Here is a 19408-nt window from a genome sequence, read left to right on the forward strand (position 1 = left end):
TTATCTTATTTCTCAGATAATTTGATATATTGATAAATAAAATAGCATATTTTGAATATTTGAAATACGATCTAAAGTTTTCAACTCATAAATCTTAAAATTTCATTGGAATAATCTGAAACTGGAACTGCGTAGCCTACTGATAATCTGGTCATTATTAATTAAAGGGAGAGTTCTATCTCTGTTCTTAGTTTTGCAATTGTGTTTATATTATTGTTTTATCATCCATTATAAATAATGATGGAGAAATTCACTTGATAAAAAGCATAAGGAGGCGAATCTATAGTCTTACGACCTCACAATAGTCGGATCGATAGTTCAAGTTTCCAAAACAAATTATTCCCACTCAAAAAATTATAATCAGTCATTAGTATATACTCTCATTTTCTCCGGTCTCTTTATTTATAAACAAACAAAAGCAGGAATTTCTTATGCAGTTTTGCATAATAATGAGGCAGTCACTACCGGTTGATGGAGAAATTAGTTCAGCTCGTCAACAGTGCCGCCTTTTTTATAAACACGATGCGTTTCTCCGGTGCCAGCAAGCGAACAAATAACGAGCACCAGAAAAAATCCGTTCAGTTTTTTGTCTCTCTGAAAATCTGAATTCATTAATTATAAATAGCCATCAAATGCCGAGACTGACATCGTGAAAGTGACGTGATGTCGACTGGAACAGTTATGTCGATTTAGCAAACATATATAACTGCTTTGAATTAATTTATCAACATAATTTCACTTTCGATTAGAGAGGGACACTTGTTGATTGAAAAACCGGAGGATTCGCTGTGGTTATGACATATCCACGCCCGACGAATCATTTGAACCGAATTCAGCTCAGCGTTCTTCCTACGATGAGATCGAGATAACATGAAAAGAATATTTTGCAACCAAATGTACCGTACGTTACAAAAATCTATTCCGAATAGGCCTAAAAGTAGGTTCCATTTTAAAGTTACAAATCGCTCTTTGAGATAATATTGAGTAGATGCAATAGGTACTCATTTCCTAAAATTCAATTCAAATTTGTAAATCTTTTTAGTGCTACAAAAGCATTTAACATCTTTTCCCGATATCTACTTGTTCCAATCAAGTGCATATCCTATTTTATTAAGCGAGCAATTTCTGTATATCTGTTTATATTTTTTTACATCTGGTTATTTTTATATCTGGTTATTTTTATTTCAGTCTGGTTATTTTTATATATGGTTATTTATGTTCAACGGATCTCGAAAACGGCTCTAACGATTTTCTCGAAATTTGGAACATTGTAGGTTTATGATATGAAAATTCGATTGCACTAGGTCCCATCCCTGGGAAAACTCGCTGAAGGACATGAAAAGGATAATTCATCCTTGGAAAAACAGATGATAATTTCGTCGTCTGACGATAACAGAAGATGCGTATGCCTGTGTGAGAGATTAGCTGTGTAATCAATTAGCTTACCGTATCTCGCGAGAAATCTAGAAATTTTGCTTGACTCGATCAAAATAACCTGATTTGTTGACATGAGATGGTATATCATAATATTCAAAGTTAATCATTATTTCACAATAATTCTAAGTGATTAGTGAGTGTTATTCAATTTTGTTTGTAAATAATCTAAATCAGAACTTTTTGTTTTTAAATGTTTGGACTGAAAATTTAACCTGAATTCAAGTGTATGGAACACAACCTAGGCTATTTTCTGGACTATTATAGTGTATAAATCAAAATTCGGGGAAGAAACAGTTTTGGGCTTTGCCTGATAGTCCTTCCCCAATCATTCTAAAGAATTGTGTACTCTTTATCAATAGTTTATAAATAAATAACGAGCGAAGCTCGGTGCCCCGATATTGTTTAATGAAACCCCCAACATCTTAGTAGCCCAAATAGCTTATGCATAACAGCATTCAACAGAAATGGACAATAAAATCATTTGAGCAAATAATATATAGGCATATTAAGAACTACAATTGAAGTGAAGAGCTACAAGACAACCTATTTCGGACTATGTGTAACCCTATCTAAATTTGTGAGGGAAATAGCACAAGGTTATCTTATTTTTTCTCTCCCTATCATTTTGATAATGTACTTATTGTATTAATGAATAGATAAAGAATATTGAACTACCGGTATGGTTATAAATTTAAATCATTCCAATTATGACGATTGGAGAGGTTCTAGAATATCATTATATTATAATTTGTTCTGTAAGAAAAAGGAGACCTAGTGGTAGCATCGATTTAGGATCCCTAATTCTAGGGATCAAATTGGAAAAAGAGGTGGTATTTTGCCATCAAGTCCAAGGTTTCTACCTGCGAGTTGATTAGCAAACAACAGTCGTTCGTTTTGACAGGTTCACACGATTCTGTCACTGGATGAAAACCATTCATAGATTCAAAGTTCTGAGAGCTGATTAGATGAACAATCTATTTTTATAAAATACATTTTCAGAAGGCTTCTCTTCTAATATTTAACTTTACAATCTATTTACAGTATATTGAATAAAATATTTATATATGGGTGAATATGCCTGCACCTGAATTGCTAATTCTATGTTATCAACGCCTTTGTGTTGAACAATGTCCAACCACCTGTTGGAGACACCTGATTCTACCTGCGAAGAGCCATCCTCTCTTATATCGAAACCATTTAGTCCCAAAAAGTATTAGTCCCAAAGTTCCTAGCACCTTTGGAACAGATCTCTGCTCTTCAGCCCCTACACGACTTTAGTTTCTGATATTCGGATGGATACATTCAAACCAGTACCGTACAGTAGAACCTTAATAAAGTTGTTAAATCTCAAGAGACCGCTCAAAAATTTATTATTACGATGTCTGTACTAGTAAATCGGGGTATACTATATCAATGTTGAAAACTACATCGACGTTTCAAGGGACTGTAGAAAAAAGTACTAATAATAGGGAATGTACAATATCAAGGCTCCTCTGAAATCGGTGAGTATAAATACCTGAATCTAGACATCCTCTTGATGTAGTTAGTATTAGGGCCGGGGGCGGGGGTGGGCCGCCTGGCTGGTTTCTGTGTCTGGTAGACGTAGAGCAGTTGCTGAGAGCCCTTGCCACTGCGCTTCACCGACGGGCACCAGTAGATGTCGTCGCTCGCTCGAAAGTCAACTGAGCCCGGACTATAGATGTCTTCGGTAACTGGACAAAAACAAATTAAACACTGATTGCTGTATTTATCGACTATTTTCTTTTACAAGACTTGAAAAATGTACAAATTAAAAGTACCCTTTTTCAACTTTATTTTACGTACTAGCCGTCAGGCTCGCTTCGCTCGCCATATCCGTCTATCGAGGGGGCTCCGCCCCCTGGACCCCCGACTGGATCGTCCAAGAATGAATCAGACTAAACGCCCCCGGCGAAATGGCACTCACTCACTCGCAGAACTAAAAATCTACCGGACCAAAAACGTTCAAATTTGGTAGGTAAGTTCAGTTGGCCCTTTAGAGGCGCACTAAGAAATCTTTTGGCAATATTTTAACTTTAAGGGTGGTTTTTAAGGGTTTAAAGTTCGTCTTTTAGCATGTATATTCTTCTTATTCCAATCTCTTAGTTATTATAATTGAAATGTCCATACCATATGTTAATATAGAACTATAGTCTAGCGAGAGTACAGTACCTCTTCGAAACAGTTGTTTACTGGTAACTAAATTAATAATTTTAAGGGTTGGCATTAAGTTGAGTTGACTTTGTTAGGTTGGCACCAAGTTGAAGATTGAAAATAATGCATTTATCGCGGAAAAATTGATTGGGCACTGCTACTTCAATCAGAGCTATTCCTGGGAATAATATATTACTAGCCGTCAGGCTCGCTTCGCTCGCCATATCCGTTTAGCCAGACGTTTAGTCTGGATCCCCGACTGGATCATCCTCACATATGATAAAAATGCCCAAATGATAAATGCAGGCGAGCGAAGCGAGCCTGCTGATCTCATTCTTGGACGATCTAGTCGGGGGTCCAGAGGGCGGAGCCCCCTGGCTAGACGGATATGGCGAGCGAAGCGAGCCTGACGGCTAGTGCTTCTATAACTGCAAGTGAGGCTGCTGGTCCTATAATAATATTTAGGATAAGATTCAAATCATCAATGTTGGTACTGATCTACTAAAGACACTGTAACAAATAAAAGAATAAAGAGAAATGACCAGTCTAACGAAAAGATTATAAGTGTTTTGTTATGTGTTATTTCATCATCTATTTATGTTCTTCACATTAATGTGATTTATTCAAATAATCAATTCGTTAGTAGGCCTACTGATCGATTGTTTTCTTCTTAGTGGTTAGTGCCTCTACTCGATGTTTGGTAAAGCACACTACCAAAAATTATAGGATCTTTAAATTTGTGGATAATTGAATAAATTAATCCCCAGATTCCTCCAAATCGTATGGGTTTCGATCAATTCATTCAATTACCTCACAGGAACAGGAACGCCTCCACCAGTGTCTTTTTTTATATATATATAAAAAAAAAACACAAAAACTTGGAAATTTTGATAACAAAAATTTTGACTCACACAAGGTGTTTGAATTTTTGAAATAGGATGAAAATAGAAGAAGTAAGAATTGGAAAAGTAATTTAGTTTTTATTGACACAAAGTTCTTATCAATTTTGAACAATATTTAAAAAGATACAAAAGGTTGAAAATCGGTAATACGGATGATTAAACAAAACAAATCTTATTTTAAACAATTACGCCCTTTCTTATGAAACCGTTGGCTTATATTTAATTATCTAAAATGAAATTGATTTTATTTAAGAATTTAAATTTATTAAAAAAAATATGTTGAGGAAAACGTTCTATTATTGTTGTTATTATTATTATTATTATTTGAGATATTACTGTTTAAAAGGAGGAGAATGAATTTTGAAAGAAAATTAAAGAAAAAGAAACTTACAGAAAATATGGAACTGACTCTCCTGGGTAAACCTGGACTCGTGGTCGATACCGCAGTTGAACGAGAAGCGAGTGGTCTTTTTTTAGGAATGAAAATTTCGTCAGCGCAACTGCTGAGTTTGTATTAAGTTCTTAGCCAATGGCGTGGAAGCTTTGCTAAGACATTTTTATTGAATAGAACGATTTCCTCTCTTGCTCTGCAGTTTAAGATGAAAATGAATTTGTTTAAATTATACTATATTTTATAATATTTAAAATAATTGAAAGTACTGTATTTTATTAAAAAAAATTATAATTAAATTATTTTTGAGACACGGTTCTGTCACTATCGTGACAACACAGATGATAAATCGAAGAAAGCTTTTGGAATGTAATTGTAGAGTTTGAATAGGCTACAATTTTAGTTAGTTGCCAGTCATATGGAAGGATGAAGATTTTTTTTTAAAATCTTATCGAATGGTGTGACAAAGTGAGGCTGCTCAGCATCCTATAGCCTAGTTTCTAGGATAAGATTCAATTCATCATTATATCATTGACCTACTGAAGACACTGATTATAAGACACAGAACGCTTTGTTAAGTTAAAATAGCATACAATTATTGTAAGGTCAGTGGTAAAATGTTAATTTATTTATTTACATTGAAAGTAATTATTACTTTAATAAAGTAATTGTTACAAATCATAATATAGCCTAAATGATTGGGAAAAGGCCAACAGTCTACATTAGTTTTCCAGTTTTATTTATTTTATTTATTTTATTTATTTTATTATTTTATTTATTTATTTATTTTATTTATTTTATTTATTTTATTTATTTTATTTATTTTATTTATTTTATTATTTTATTTATTTTATTTATTTTATTTATTTATTTATTTTATTTATTATTTATTTTATTTATTTATTTATTTTATTTATTTTATTTATTTTATTTATTTTATTTATTTTATTTATTTTATTATTTTATTTATTTTATTTATTTTATTATTTTATTTATTTTATTTATTTTATTTATTTTATTTATTTTATTTATTTTATTTATTTTATTTATTTATTTTATTATTATTTATTTTATTTATTTTATATTTTATTTATTTATTTATTTTATTTATTATTTATTTTATTTATTTTATTATTTTATTTATTTTATTTATTTTTATTTATTTTATTTATTTTATTTATTTATTTATTTATTTATTTTATTATTTTATTTATTTTATTTATTTTATTTATTTTATTTATTTATTTATTTATTTATTTTATTTATTTTATTTATTTTATTTATTTTATATTTTATTTATTTTATTTATTTTATTTATTTATTTTTATTTATTTTATTATTTTATTTATTTTATTTATTTTATTTATTTTATTTATTGTTTTACAAAGGCGACTTTCTAGAAGTATTTTAAGCCTAGGTGATGATGATGGGATGAATGATAATACATTCTATGTTACAAACCAAATACATTTAAAAAAAAACATTTTTTCCATGCATGGGCAAGATGCCTGTGTGCAGGAAAGAGTAGCAATCTGAATAGTTCATAAGTTAACTTAATGACAAACATGACAATATATGTGAAATCAAATATTGAATTATGGAAAAGATTAAAATGAGAGATGGAAAAATGAAGTATGATGTGAAGAAGAAAAAGTCGAAGAGACGTTTCAAGAAGATTTTAATCTTGTTACTCTTACCAAAGAGAATACAAGTGTAAGATTATTCAGATTACATTTTTCTATGCCCTATTATAATACATACATACAGAGATCAAGATAACATTATATTAGATTACATTCTGATTATAATGTCCTTATATAATTTATCAAGAGAGCAGATCAGATAACATTTAAGGTCTGCTTTTGCTACCTATCTGGATTTGATAAGATTGATTACTGTTGATAACAAATTTGTACAATAATGATGAATTAATGGACTCATTAAAGGAGATTTAAGAATGTCCTTCCTTGAGGAGCTAGGATGCGCTATTAACACTTGACCATGAAACAAAAGGATTTAAAGACTTGGAAGAAGTCCAGCTCAAGTTAAGTTTGTGAGAAGGTTTCTTCTTTTGTAGCAATCTTCAAGAAATAATGCATTTCTAATTATTTTTTATTTAGATTTTCATAATCTTTTAGTTCTTTTTCAGATTCTTGGGAATTGAATGTTCCAAGACGAGCTTAAATAAGTCTATAGTGGAGTAAGGAGAAATTTCAACCGAATTTGAAGGCTTTCTTGACTTTTGGAATTTGAAAATACAGTATTATCTGTATGAAGAGTAACATGTGATGCATCTTAACTAAATGTGGGTGAATTCATGCCTGTGGGTACACTACCAGAAGTTTTGTTAAGCGTTAGGCTCTTAAGGCAGAGCAAAGGCTAGAAATGAACTATTTAGTCATGATAGTTTTCAAAGATTTTCGATTTGTATATCATCAAGCTATCAAAATGAAAAAGTTTCTCAGGGAAACATTTTTATCTGATCATTACTTTTTGAGATATGAGCGCCTAAAGTTTGAATTTTTGGGACAGAACATTTCAAATTTGGTAAGAGATAAATCCATGAGATTCAGAGGATAGATTCTTCATGGTATTGTTGATCTAGTAAAACAAAAAAATTCTGAAAATATCGATTTTTAAGATAGTTATTCAATTTACTAAAAATAACTTTTAGTTGAGTTATTTTTGGTAAATTGGATAACTTTTTCAAAAATTGATATTTTCAGAAAATTTTTATTTTACTAGTTCAACAATACCATGAAGAATCCATCCTCTAAAACTCATGGATTTATATCTTACCGAATTTGAAATGTTCTGTCCCAAAAATTCAAACTTCAGGCGCTCATATCTCAAAAAGTAATAATCGGAAAAAAATGTTTTCCCGAGAAAACTTTTTCATTTCGATAGCTTTATGATATACAAATCGAAAAACTTGGAAAAATATCACCAGTAGAAAGTTTATTTTTAGCCTTTGCACAGCCTTAAACCTTTTATTTCGCATGTAAAACTGTTTTTAAAACAACAATTGACGCGAGGTTCCCTAGTAATTGACGCGGGGTTCCCTAGTAATTGACGCGGGGTCTTTTCCTAGTTCAAATGCTAGTTACGATACTCAAACCAAGTTCTATCTTTTCCCTCTCGAAACCGTGGGTTATCGAAAAAATAGTTACCTAGCTAACTTATTTATTTTCACTGTTTAGAAGAAATCCTTGTGTTCTTTCAAATCTGTCTGTAGGTATTTCCTAGACCCTTGCTAGCTTCTTGATCAAAATTGCTCCTTGTTTGACACTCCCATTGAGCATTAGATATCTTTTTTCAAAGTTATCGACGATCAACAAAATAAGCCATCTCATAATTTCCAGTGTTGGGTCACAACTAGAGTGGGTACGGTATACTACTTGTTCACGCATGATTTATTTAGGATCGATCGCCAAAACATTGACATAACCTGAATATTATAGCACTCAACCGAGACAGAGCGTGCCAGAGAATAAAACAGGGAAACAAAGAGGAGAAGAGTGAGAGAAAATAAATAAAAGAGAGACAGTGAGGGAGAGGCAACACAATTCGTTCAAGCGGAAAGATTCTATTTTTTTATTCCGTTTTTGTAAAACGTGATCGTTGAGTATGCCGCATGCATTCACATTTTACTTTACATAGGACAAGCAAAACTAGTGGGAATTAGGGTATTATTAACAGGCTTGAATTAAGTTTTTACATAGTTTCAGTTCAGGACTTACTATAGATTTGTGATTTCAACCCATTAAAGCTGCGTTTACACCAAAGTTATTAACAAAATGTTTATTTTCCGTCCTTATAGACTCTATTAAATTGAAGATAACTTAGTATATATGTGCATATGTGTTTGTCAAGTTTTGTTACCGTAATTTGGAAATTATTAACAAAGCTACCTTAGCTTCCACTTGTGTTTCCTTGTTTAATAACAGGTACGGTACCTATCTATTATAGACATAATTACAATTTCCAAGTTATGCAATAATGCAAATACTTGATAGTATTCATCTAGAAAAAGACAAATGAAATAATATAATTAATGATAGATTTGTGATTTAACGCAGCTTAGCTTTATCAATCAAAGTTGATTACGGTAATAATAATAATAATATCGAGTGACCTGGCTGGCTCAGGTCTGGTGTCAGAGTTTTCAGGTCGCAACTGATCAATTTCAGGGCCTCTGACATGACCTAACGACTGCGAGTTGATTACGGTAATACACAAAGATGCACGTTTAAAAATAAAAAATATGTACCTAGAATCAGTCTTCAAAGGTTCTAGGATTCTAGTATTCCGAAGTTTGGGACACTTTTTAGTATTCAATTATTTGAGAAAAAATTACAATTAAATGAGTATTGTATTTTAATTAGTATAATTATATTCAATTATTGTAGATTTATCATGATAATTGACTGTAATATCAAATTAAATAGGTACAGTCTTAAAATATTCATGGACCAGTAAATTTTATGTCTTGTGTTTCCTTGTTTAATAACAGGTACTTATTTGACATAATTATTACAATTTCTAAGTTATGCAATAATGCAAATACTTAATATTATTCATCTAGGAAAAACAAATTAAATATAATTAATGATCGATTTGTGAAAAATTAGAATGTTACGCGCCAGTAGACTAATATCATGCGATTAATTTATTAATATTGTCTTACAACAAATAACTGAACTGTTCTTTGTAGGCCTATTTTTGATGAATTATCGTAAGCTACTTACGATAATAATGTATTATTAATACTATTTTAATTTCTATCAATGAAGTGAAAATACAGATGACAAGAGTTGAAGATATGTTTTCACAACTTTATTGTTTTTTCCAACTTATCACAACGAATTTGAGCAAAACAAGCTCAGGTGGGTAGCTGAAAATCCCACGGTTCTTATCAAGGCCATAAGCCAAAACACAGCAATAAACTACACAGTAGACAGTACTGTATATTATTTGAGACTTTCAATTCGTTCCAAACCAACTCGAAAGAATCCGGTCCACTCCTGATTACATGAGCTCTGACAATAGTAATGATAGCAGTAGAATTATCCTCAAAATTGAACAACTACTCTCCTTATGCAACACTCTTTTTGATGTTTTGCCAACAACGTGGGATTTGTTTCATTCGATTTTGACAGAAGTCGCTCAGTGCGGTTTTGGTACCTGTATTAGATCTAAAATGAATGTGGACATTTTTTGATAACTGCCGCTAAGAGGAGATATTCTAAAAGTTGAAAGAGCCTAAAAATAAATAGACTTGATTGGTTAGAGGCTCTCAATTAACGAATTTACATTCAATTTCAATGCATTTTTCTTCACTGATCATGGGTAGGCTGCATTTACTATATATAGTAAATTAGAGATATATGTTACATAGTTGCGGTAATCATGGTTACATAGTTACTGTAATCATGGGCGGTAAATTGTAATAGAAAATAAGTTATAGCCTGCGGTAATATGGTCTTTAATCTTAGTGAGCTCGAAATTCATAAGCAATAAAAGCAATTATGTTGTGAATCTTTTCAACAGTAATATTGACCGAGCGAAGTGAGGTCTAAGATTCAAGTCGACGGTTTGGCATTAATTTCTCTTAATGTTTAAATGTTTATATGTTGCGCATTTACGGCGAAACGCGGTAATAGATTCTCATGAAATTTGACAGGTATGTTCCTTTTTAAATTGCGCGTCGACGTATATACAAGGTTTTTGGAAATTTTGCATTTCAAGGATAATATAAAAGGAAAAAGGAGCCTCCTTCATACGCCAATATTAGATTAGAAATCAGACTATAGAATTATTCATCATAAATCAGCTGACAAGTGATTACACAGATGTGTGTAGAAGCCAGTCTATTGCTGTATTTCCATAAGGTCTTTAGTTTCAATCAGGAACTTGTGGATGAGAACTGAGTGAGGTCTACTGTTCACAGAACTACTAGTATATATCACATGTCAGCCCCAGTTGGAAAAAAAGATTTGATAATACAAATTAAAATAATATCCTAGTATCAATCATTATACTATAATGAAGGAAAGAACTGGCTTATACACGTGTCACGTACCACGGAATAGGAGCTTCACGAATGACGCATCATCATGTCTGAACTACTGGACTGATTAACTTGAAATTTTGCATATAGATTCTTAATTCAATGAGGTTGGTTACAGACCTATTTTCAATTCCTCAAGATTTCATTATGTCAAGTTTTCTGTTTGTCAAGTTATCAATTAGACCCTTGCGGAGCACGGGTTACCAGCTAGTTCTTGAATATTTATAAATTATGATCGATGCCACTGCTTAGAAAATCCTATTATATTAAGCGAGCAATCTCTGTATTTATATATCTGGTTATTTTCATATCTGGTTATTTATGTTTAACGGATCTCGAAAACGGCTCTAACGATTTTCACGGAATTTGGAACATAGTAGGTTTATGATATAAAGATTCGATTGCACTAGGTCTCATCCTTGAAAAAACTCGCTGAACGACATTAGAAGGATAATTCATCCTTGGCTGAAACAGCTGTGGATAGTAAAAAGTGAGTATGTGAAAAATCAAAATATCGCATCTCCGGAATTAATAAGATGACGTATAGCCAGTTGTGAAATATAAACACGATTATTTTAGAGAATAATTATTATTGTCTTCTGTTTATCAATAAATAAAAATCTGGTGTGGTGCACTCACACAACTTTACTTGCCGTTATGAAAATTGATCAGCTGACGATAGTGTTCCCGCGCATCTCAAGTCTACTTTTCTAAGATCTGAGCCAGCTGGTGACAGGACAAAAACGCCGCAGACACACAAAGTCTGCTATCTCTTCATAGTGTATGATTTAATAGAATCAACAGTTGCCAACAGTTTGCAATATTGAATAATCTTATTTTCTCGAATTTCTAGCTTATTTTCAATTTTAGGTGAAAATGTTACTGAACATTAATTGTAGAGATTTTTATGCTCAATCTTTTCCACTTGAAAGTTTTTGTTTAATTTGTATCTTAAGCCTGATAATTCGGAATCTAAAATCAAACTTTGCATAGATGGTGCAGTGCTCCTGAAATTTTTACAGATATGGGACTTGTGGCAGTTGATCAAGCTTATCAATGACTTTTCTAGGTATGAATTTAAACAACATCGTTGGAGCCATTTTCGAGAAAATCGCGAAAAACCATTTAAGCCGCCATCTTGAATTGCATTTGAACGAGAATGTTCGTGTCGGATCCTTATATTCTAAGGACCTTACGTTCCAAATTTCAAGACATTCCGTTAATTGGGAAATGAGATATCGTGTACACATACACTCATACACATACACACACACACACCAACACCCAAAAACCACTTTTTCGGACTCAGGGGACCTTGAAACGTATAGAAAACTTGAAATTAGGGTACCTTAAATTTTTTTGGAAAGCAATAATTTCCTTACCTATGGTATATAATAGGGCAAGGAAAGTAAAATTAACGATCGAAGCTCGTTGCCTCGATATTGAATATATGAAGACGAATATATGTGGTAGAAAACAATAATAATAGAAAGGAAAAGTGCAGAAAGTGACAATAATATTCTAATTGCAGTACCGTACCACAACAAAAACGTCTCACTGAAGAGTGAATAATACTACCTTTTCAATGGTAATAAGTAGTGTACTAATAAGTCGACTCAACGAAGCATCACACCTTATTCAACAGACAGAACACCGGTGGAAAATGGAAAAAGGAGAAGGCCCAAAACACTTTCTCTTTGCATTTTTCTTTGAACGCAATCTTCACAACAATATGGTCTCTCAGGCCACGTAATAATGAGTATTGAAGGAAGCATACACGACTCCTAATACCATAATGAGCTTAACACAGTACCTGGGTATATTAGTGATCCTGTTGTCGTCTCTTTCTGTATTATACTTCTTTCTAACTCACTCTTCTTCTTCGCACTCCTTTTTTATTCATCAGAGAGCAGTGTCGTGAATGAATGCGTGAACTGCTGTTTCCTGTACGCGAGACGCGGAAAGTATTCAATCCTTTTCAGATGCAACTGATCTCCTTTCATGTTCGTGTGTTTCCTTTGTGTGGCCCACACTTAATTTTTGAAGTCGTATTATATTCCTAGTACAAAATAAGGTTTATGGACATGAGCGAAGAAATTGCTGTATAAAGAGCTCGCGTCCGGAAATGTGGATGCTGGAAGCTGCTGAATGCATAAAATATAAAGGAAGTTATTGCTTTAGAAAACAGAAAAGGAGCCAGAATGATACAAAAATTATCAAGGAATGAATGTGATCGTACTATTATAACTGGTAGCATTGAAAATGTTTCATACTGTTCTACGAATGTTTTTGTGATTTTTCTGGCTTCAAATTTATCAAGTTTTTTTAATATTTTTCAATTTATTAATGCATTTTCAAGTGTAATAATAATTTGTTTCATCTTTCTGATCAACCGAGATACAAAATTTTTAGTATAATGTTTATTTGGACTGTAAATTTTTGTGATCTTTATAAAAGTGTTTTCATAACCTCATTTGGACTATTTTTATCAAAATTAGGGAGAGGAACAGTTTTGGGTTTATCCTGTTGATTCTCTCCCAATCATTAATTTCATGTTGTGATTAAGGAATGTAATAAATAAGAAATAATAAATAAGAAATACATCTAGCCATGAGTCAGAAAAAGAATTTATGGACAATTGATTTTATTTATTTTTTTGTTTGGATTTTCATTTTGTTCATTTTGTTTCGTTTGTAATTTTTGGCATAACTGACAGTAAAAAACGTATAACTGACATAATGTGTAATTTTTATGGACAATTGATTTTATTTATTCTTTTGTTTGGATTTTCATTTTGTTCATTGTATCGTTTGTAATTTTTGACATGATTGACAGTAAAAAACGTATAACTGACATAATGTGTGATTTCTATTTGTAAGCTACTTTGGCACATATCAGAAAAAAATTACTACCTATAATAATAATGGTACTACATGAACATAAAATTAATGTTAGATGGATAGACACATATATTTTTCGATCCATGAAACATCTATAGATGCAAGTTATTAGAACACATATATAATAGAGTACAAGTCAATAAATGATTAAGCCTATATGGCCTCAATGGTTGTAAAGCATCACAGGTCTATGCTGGATTCAGGCAGCTGAAAAACACTTCAACGTCATAAAAAGGTTTTGAGCAGAGCCACGTATGTAGAGTTTTTTTGAACTGTATGGTTCCCATGTCTCTAAACTTGAGGGGCAATTTATTAAATAAACGAATACCCATTTTCAGATAACTGGACCTTAGCCTCCCCAGACGGACAAACGGAATGTTGATGTCATGCCTATGTGAGTATAAATTGGTCTCATGAACGTTCGATCTACATTGGAGCGTTTCCTACATGTTGTTGACATCTCCCGGTGTTTCTCTGTTCCACATTTGATAAAAAAAACATGGGTATCCGTTGATGAAACTATTAAATACAATATCTATAGAGCATCCTATAGAGCAGTCTACAGAGCAATGCTATAATGAATTAATGATAGAACTACCACAATAATAGAGTAGTACCGGTACCGTAAAGTTAGAATAGTATTTGAGTGCAGTAGAAGAGGCAAAGTATTGTTTATTATAGTGAGGTCCACGTTATAATGGCAGTGTTTGATGAACAATGGTATTGCTATCCTTGTCTATCATTCAACATAGAGGATAGCGCTATCTCATTCTCGCTTTACTCTGTTGCCAGATCGTCTTTTAACAATGTAGAATTGATAATTAATTGACAAAATATTTCATCTTAATTATGAAAATGTTGAAAAATATAATTTCTTGCTTAATAAAATATAATTGATCATTTTAAACGACAATGAATCCTTCATATTACATCAATGAGCCTGTATCAGTTAGGTACCGTCTATAGATGGCATTGACAAGACAGAGGATCGGCAACATATTTCCCCTATCTTTCTCCACTGCCATTATAACGTGGACCTCACTATAGCCTACGAGGAGTATGTTACAGAGTAATTTAGGTAGGCCTACTTGACGTCATTTTAAACGACAATGAACAGTTAATATTAATAAAAAAAAAGTATTAAATTAAATATTAACAAATAAAAATGACATCAATGAACCTGTATCAGTTGTACCGTCTATAGATGGCATTGACAAGACAGAGGATCGGCAACATATTTCCCCTATCTTTCTCCACTGCCATTATACTCAATGTATACTCAATAGTATAGTCAATGAGTGGTAGAAAGGACTTTCTAGTCCTAACTCCGCCTAATAAAGAGTAAAGAGTATTATAACGTGGACTTCACTATACTGATAGAGATCACGATGATCATGAGTCATGACGAGTCATATTAGGCCCTGCACACACACATCGATTTTTGTTCGTACAGTATTTTGCCATCCTTATAAATTCTATTAGATTAAACAGATGATGTTTGTCAAGCTCCGTTTAATCTGATAGAATTCATAAGGACGGCAAAATATCATACGAACAAAAATCGATGTGTGTGTGCGGGCTTTACTTTCAATGTATCAATGGAAATAAGGAGTAAAGGCAACAAAAAAAATCTGGTGTGGCGCACTCACACAACTTTCCTTGCCGTTATGAAAATTGATCACCTGACGCTAGTGTTCACGCGCATCACAAGTCTACTATTATTCAAAGAAATACGCCAGCTGGTGACAGGACAATAACGCTGGAAACACACGAAGTCTGCTATCTCTTCATAGTGAATGATTCAATAGAATCAAAAGTTGCCAACAGTTTGCAATTGAAATAATAACATTTTCTCGAATTCCAAGCTTATTTTCAATTTTAGGTGAAAATGTTACTGAACATTAATTGTAGAGATTTTCATGCTCAATTTTTCCACATGAATTATTTTGTTTTAATTGTATCTGAAGCCTGATAATTGGGAATCTAAAATCAAACTTTGCATAGATGGGGCGGAGCTCCTGAAATTTTTACAGATATGGGAATTGTGGCAGTTGATATAGCTTATCAATGACTATTCTAGGTATGAATTTGATCAAAATCGTTGGAGCCAGCATTTTCGAGAAAATCGCGAAAAACCCTGTTTTTGACAACATTTTCACCATTTTAGCCGCCATCTTAAATAATTTGATTGAAACTGTTCGTGTCGGATCCTTATATTGTAAGGACCTTAAGTTCCAAATTTCAAGACATTCCGTTAATTGGGAGATGAGATATCGTGTACACACACACACACACATACACACACACACACACACACACACACACACACACACACACACACACACACACACACACACACACACACACACACACACACACACACACACACATATACACACACACACACACACACACACACATACAGACCAATACCCAAAAATCACTTTTTTGACTCAGGGGAACTTGAAACGTATAGAAATTTAGATATTGGGGTACCTTAATTTTTTTCGGAAAGCAATACTTTCTTTACCTATGGTAATAGGGCAAGGAAAGTAATAGCTCATACAATCACAAACTTCATCAGAAGTTTACTAATAGAAGAAGATAGTAAACTACTATCAGATTCCTTTATAGATGTAGACCAATTCGAGAATAGAACTTTTGTATAGAGGACACTTTAAAGGATTTTGCTGGAAAGTAGTTGAATTGACTTCTTGCGGTATGCTGCTTACGGTAAAAGTCGAAAGACTTCTATCTCAGTCTACGGTAACGACATATGGAAACAGTCAACCACATTATTCCGGTAAAGTACAAAACTGGTACAATCTGAAGTCGTTATTGGAGCAGTTTATAGTAACAGGTTGCGAAGAGGAACGGAGTAACAGGAAAGCCTGATGAAAGGGTAAGCGGCTTCAAGTAGTAGTGAAAGTGAAAAAGCAGATGAAAGATTACGATGACGGCTGTGTTTTTTATCTTGGATCCGATTAAAAAGAGACAGCAAATGATGGTATTTGGTTGCGATTAGAAAGGGACAGACAATACCTTTCATTATCGGAATGGAGTTGTCACATCGTTTTTCATGCGAAAGTGTGGCTGGCTGCTCAGTGGTTCTTTATATTCCAATCAGGAATCTGTTCACTAAGGATCAAGATACACTTCCGTACAAGATAGTCTACGTTTGATAGAAATCGATTGGAGCGAATCAAGGTTTTGATAGACAAGCTTGACTAGTTAAAATTGTTGGATGTCATAAAAATCTATTTATTAATACTTGAGTAAATTGCTTTCTCAAATCTCAAAAACTTATCATGGGAATACAATGATTCTCTATGATAACATGAATGAAAATCTCTAGCTATTATAAGAAAGCAGTGACTGTATTCCATGAGGAATGATAGTAAGACCCAAATGCGATTGTGTAAAATTAAAAGTTTCACATATTTATAATGTTGTATATATGCAATCGATATTATGTGAATAATTGAGAAAGAAACTATAAAAATTGGTAGATTATTCGAAGCATTGAGAAGACGGTCAACAGCAAGGTGAAGAAAGTAGTCACTTATAATGCAAAGTGGTTGGTTATGTGAACGCTTTTGATTAATCTATCTGGATGAATGGAATAGGAATAAAATCAATGGAGTACAAATTTTAAAAAAATGACTCATGGTCAAAACTAGTCGTTAAAATATTTTAAAGTATTTGATAATAGAGGGTATTTCAAGTTTTTATATAGTTTTTATTAATTTTTACAAATTTTTAGGTGCCTCGGAAGCACCGAATAAGGAAATACTAGTTGTTCATTACTCCGTGCCTATACTAGGCTAAAATACAAATTCATACTAGTTTGTATACTCATATAATGTATTCATAAGAAATTCATATACTAATTATTGATGTATGAAATTGATACTGTAGAAAAAATAAATGAGGTCAGTGGGTTTAGATCTATAGAAAGTATAAAAATGTTGAAGTTTGAGAAGTTTTATATCAATGAAAACGCCCACATCGAAAAACCGGTGATGAGATACAGTTGTATCGAAATATTTCCACCGTAAAATGAGGTGAACAATGAACAGAATGACTTGATTGTTCAAATGCCATATGAATTTCTGTTATTTCCTACATTTGAGAATTATAGAATCGGAACCATTGGGGCCGTTCCAAGTTGGGATTTCCGTTCAAATCCGTTTGTTGAAATGTCCGCAACGCTCCCATGCAGTTTGTGAAACGGAAGAGATGTCATTGTTATGTGTGATTTTACCGTACTGTAACCAGTGAGTATTGAATAACATTCTATCCTAACATTAGGTCATGTCAGAGGCCCTGAAATTGATCAGTTGCGACCTGAAAACTCTGACACCAGACCTGAGCCAGCCAGGTCACTCTATATTATTATTATTAACATTCTATCCTCACTGACTGTAACCTACCAGACTTCAATAATGATTCCCTAGCCTTTGCTACATGCATGCATTCTGTTTATCCACAGATCTGTTTTTCTTCCCGGGCTGATAAATAATTTTTGTATAGTAGCGCTCATCGAATTTCCATCTAGCTGTTCACCCTGTTGTAAATATTTGCAGTAGCAGAAGTCTTCGGGGTGATTTACAGCATTTAATTGGGATTCTCGTTTAATAATAATTATTCTGTTAATCTCTTTATACTTTCTGTTATCTTTCAATTTAGGGTTTTTAGATGCGATTTTAATACTCTTAAATTTAATGACAAATAATATAGCGACGAAAGATTGAGAAGATGGAGTAAAGTGTGGGGGGACGAAATTGTTTAACAGACTGGGAAATTATATCACTGTGCTGGGAAGGATACTTTTTTTATTTAGTAAACTGTACTATGTATCATGATGATACAAATAATTACTCGTAGAAAAGAGTAGAAAAGATTATAAATGTTACAAATTGTTTTTGAAGGCTACAATAATAATGGAAATAAAATAAATACATTGTATTTTTTGGTATTCATACATCTCATTGCATTCCTCACAGCATTACAAATAATGCAATAAACCATAATGAAATTTCATACTGTGAAATGAATAAAGTACATTTTTTCTAGTAAAAGCTTTTGATGATAGTAGCATAGTTGTTGTTTACAACAAGTTATTGTCGATATAACAACCCAAACAGCCATTAGTTGTTTACACACCGATATCTCGCCGACACATCAGGACAGGACATAATTCACTCTGATTGACAGTATTGGAGGAGGCTGTGATTTTCAACTGCGCGAGGTCTATTGTTCACAGAACTACTAGTAATAGGTACTCTATATTACACTTAGGTACTCTATTTTACTATATTACACTCTATTTTTTGTACTATATTACACTATTAGGTACTCTATATAGGTATCTCATTACACTCCTCACAACTTTACAAATAATGAACTTTATTCCGAAGTGACAAGTGTAAATTTAAACTATTGTGCTTACTATAACCACAGAATTACAAATTATAGGAGTTTTCTCTGCTATAACCTTAGTGTCCGGTTTCCCATTAGGGAACTTTGGATTATA

General features: G+C 32.6%; 1 protein-coding gene across 3 annotated transcripts in view; it reads right to left on the reverse strand.

The window, feature by feature from the left end:
• The window catches only part of LOC111043276, a 182170-nt gene that overhangs the window by 6781 nt on the left and 155981 nt on the right, over window positions 1-19408 (reverse strand). For all 3 annotated transcript variants that reach the window (XM_039433175.1, XM_039433176.1, XM_039433177.1), the window contains exon 3: window positions 2954-3149. In XM_039433175.1, the coding sequence (XP_039289109.1) occupies window positions 2954-3149 (196 nt within the window). The remainder of the gene's footprint in view (window positions 1-2953; window positions 3150-19408) is intronic.

The sequence above is a fragment of the Nilaparvata lugens genome, chromosome 7 (genome assembly GCF_014356525.2).
Source record: "Nilaparvata lugens isolate BPH chromosome 7, ASM1435652v1, whole genome shotgun sequence".
Taxonomy (NCBI): Eukaryota; Metazoa; Arthropoda; class Insecta; order Hemiptera; family Delphacidae; genus Nilaparvata; species Nilaparvata lugens.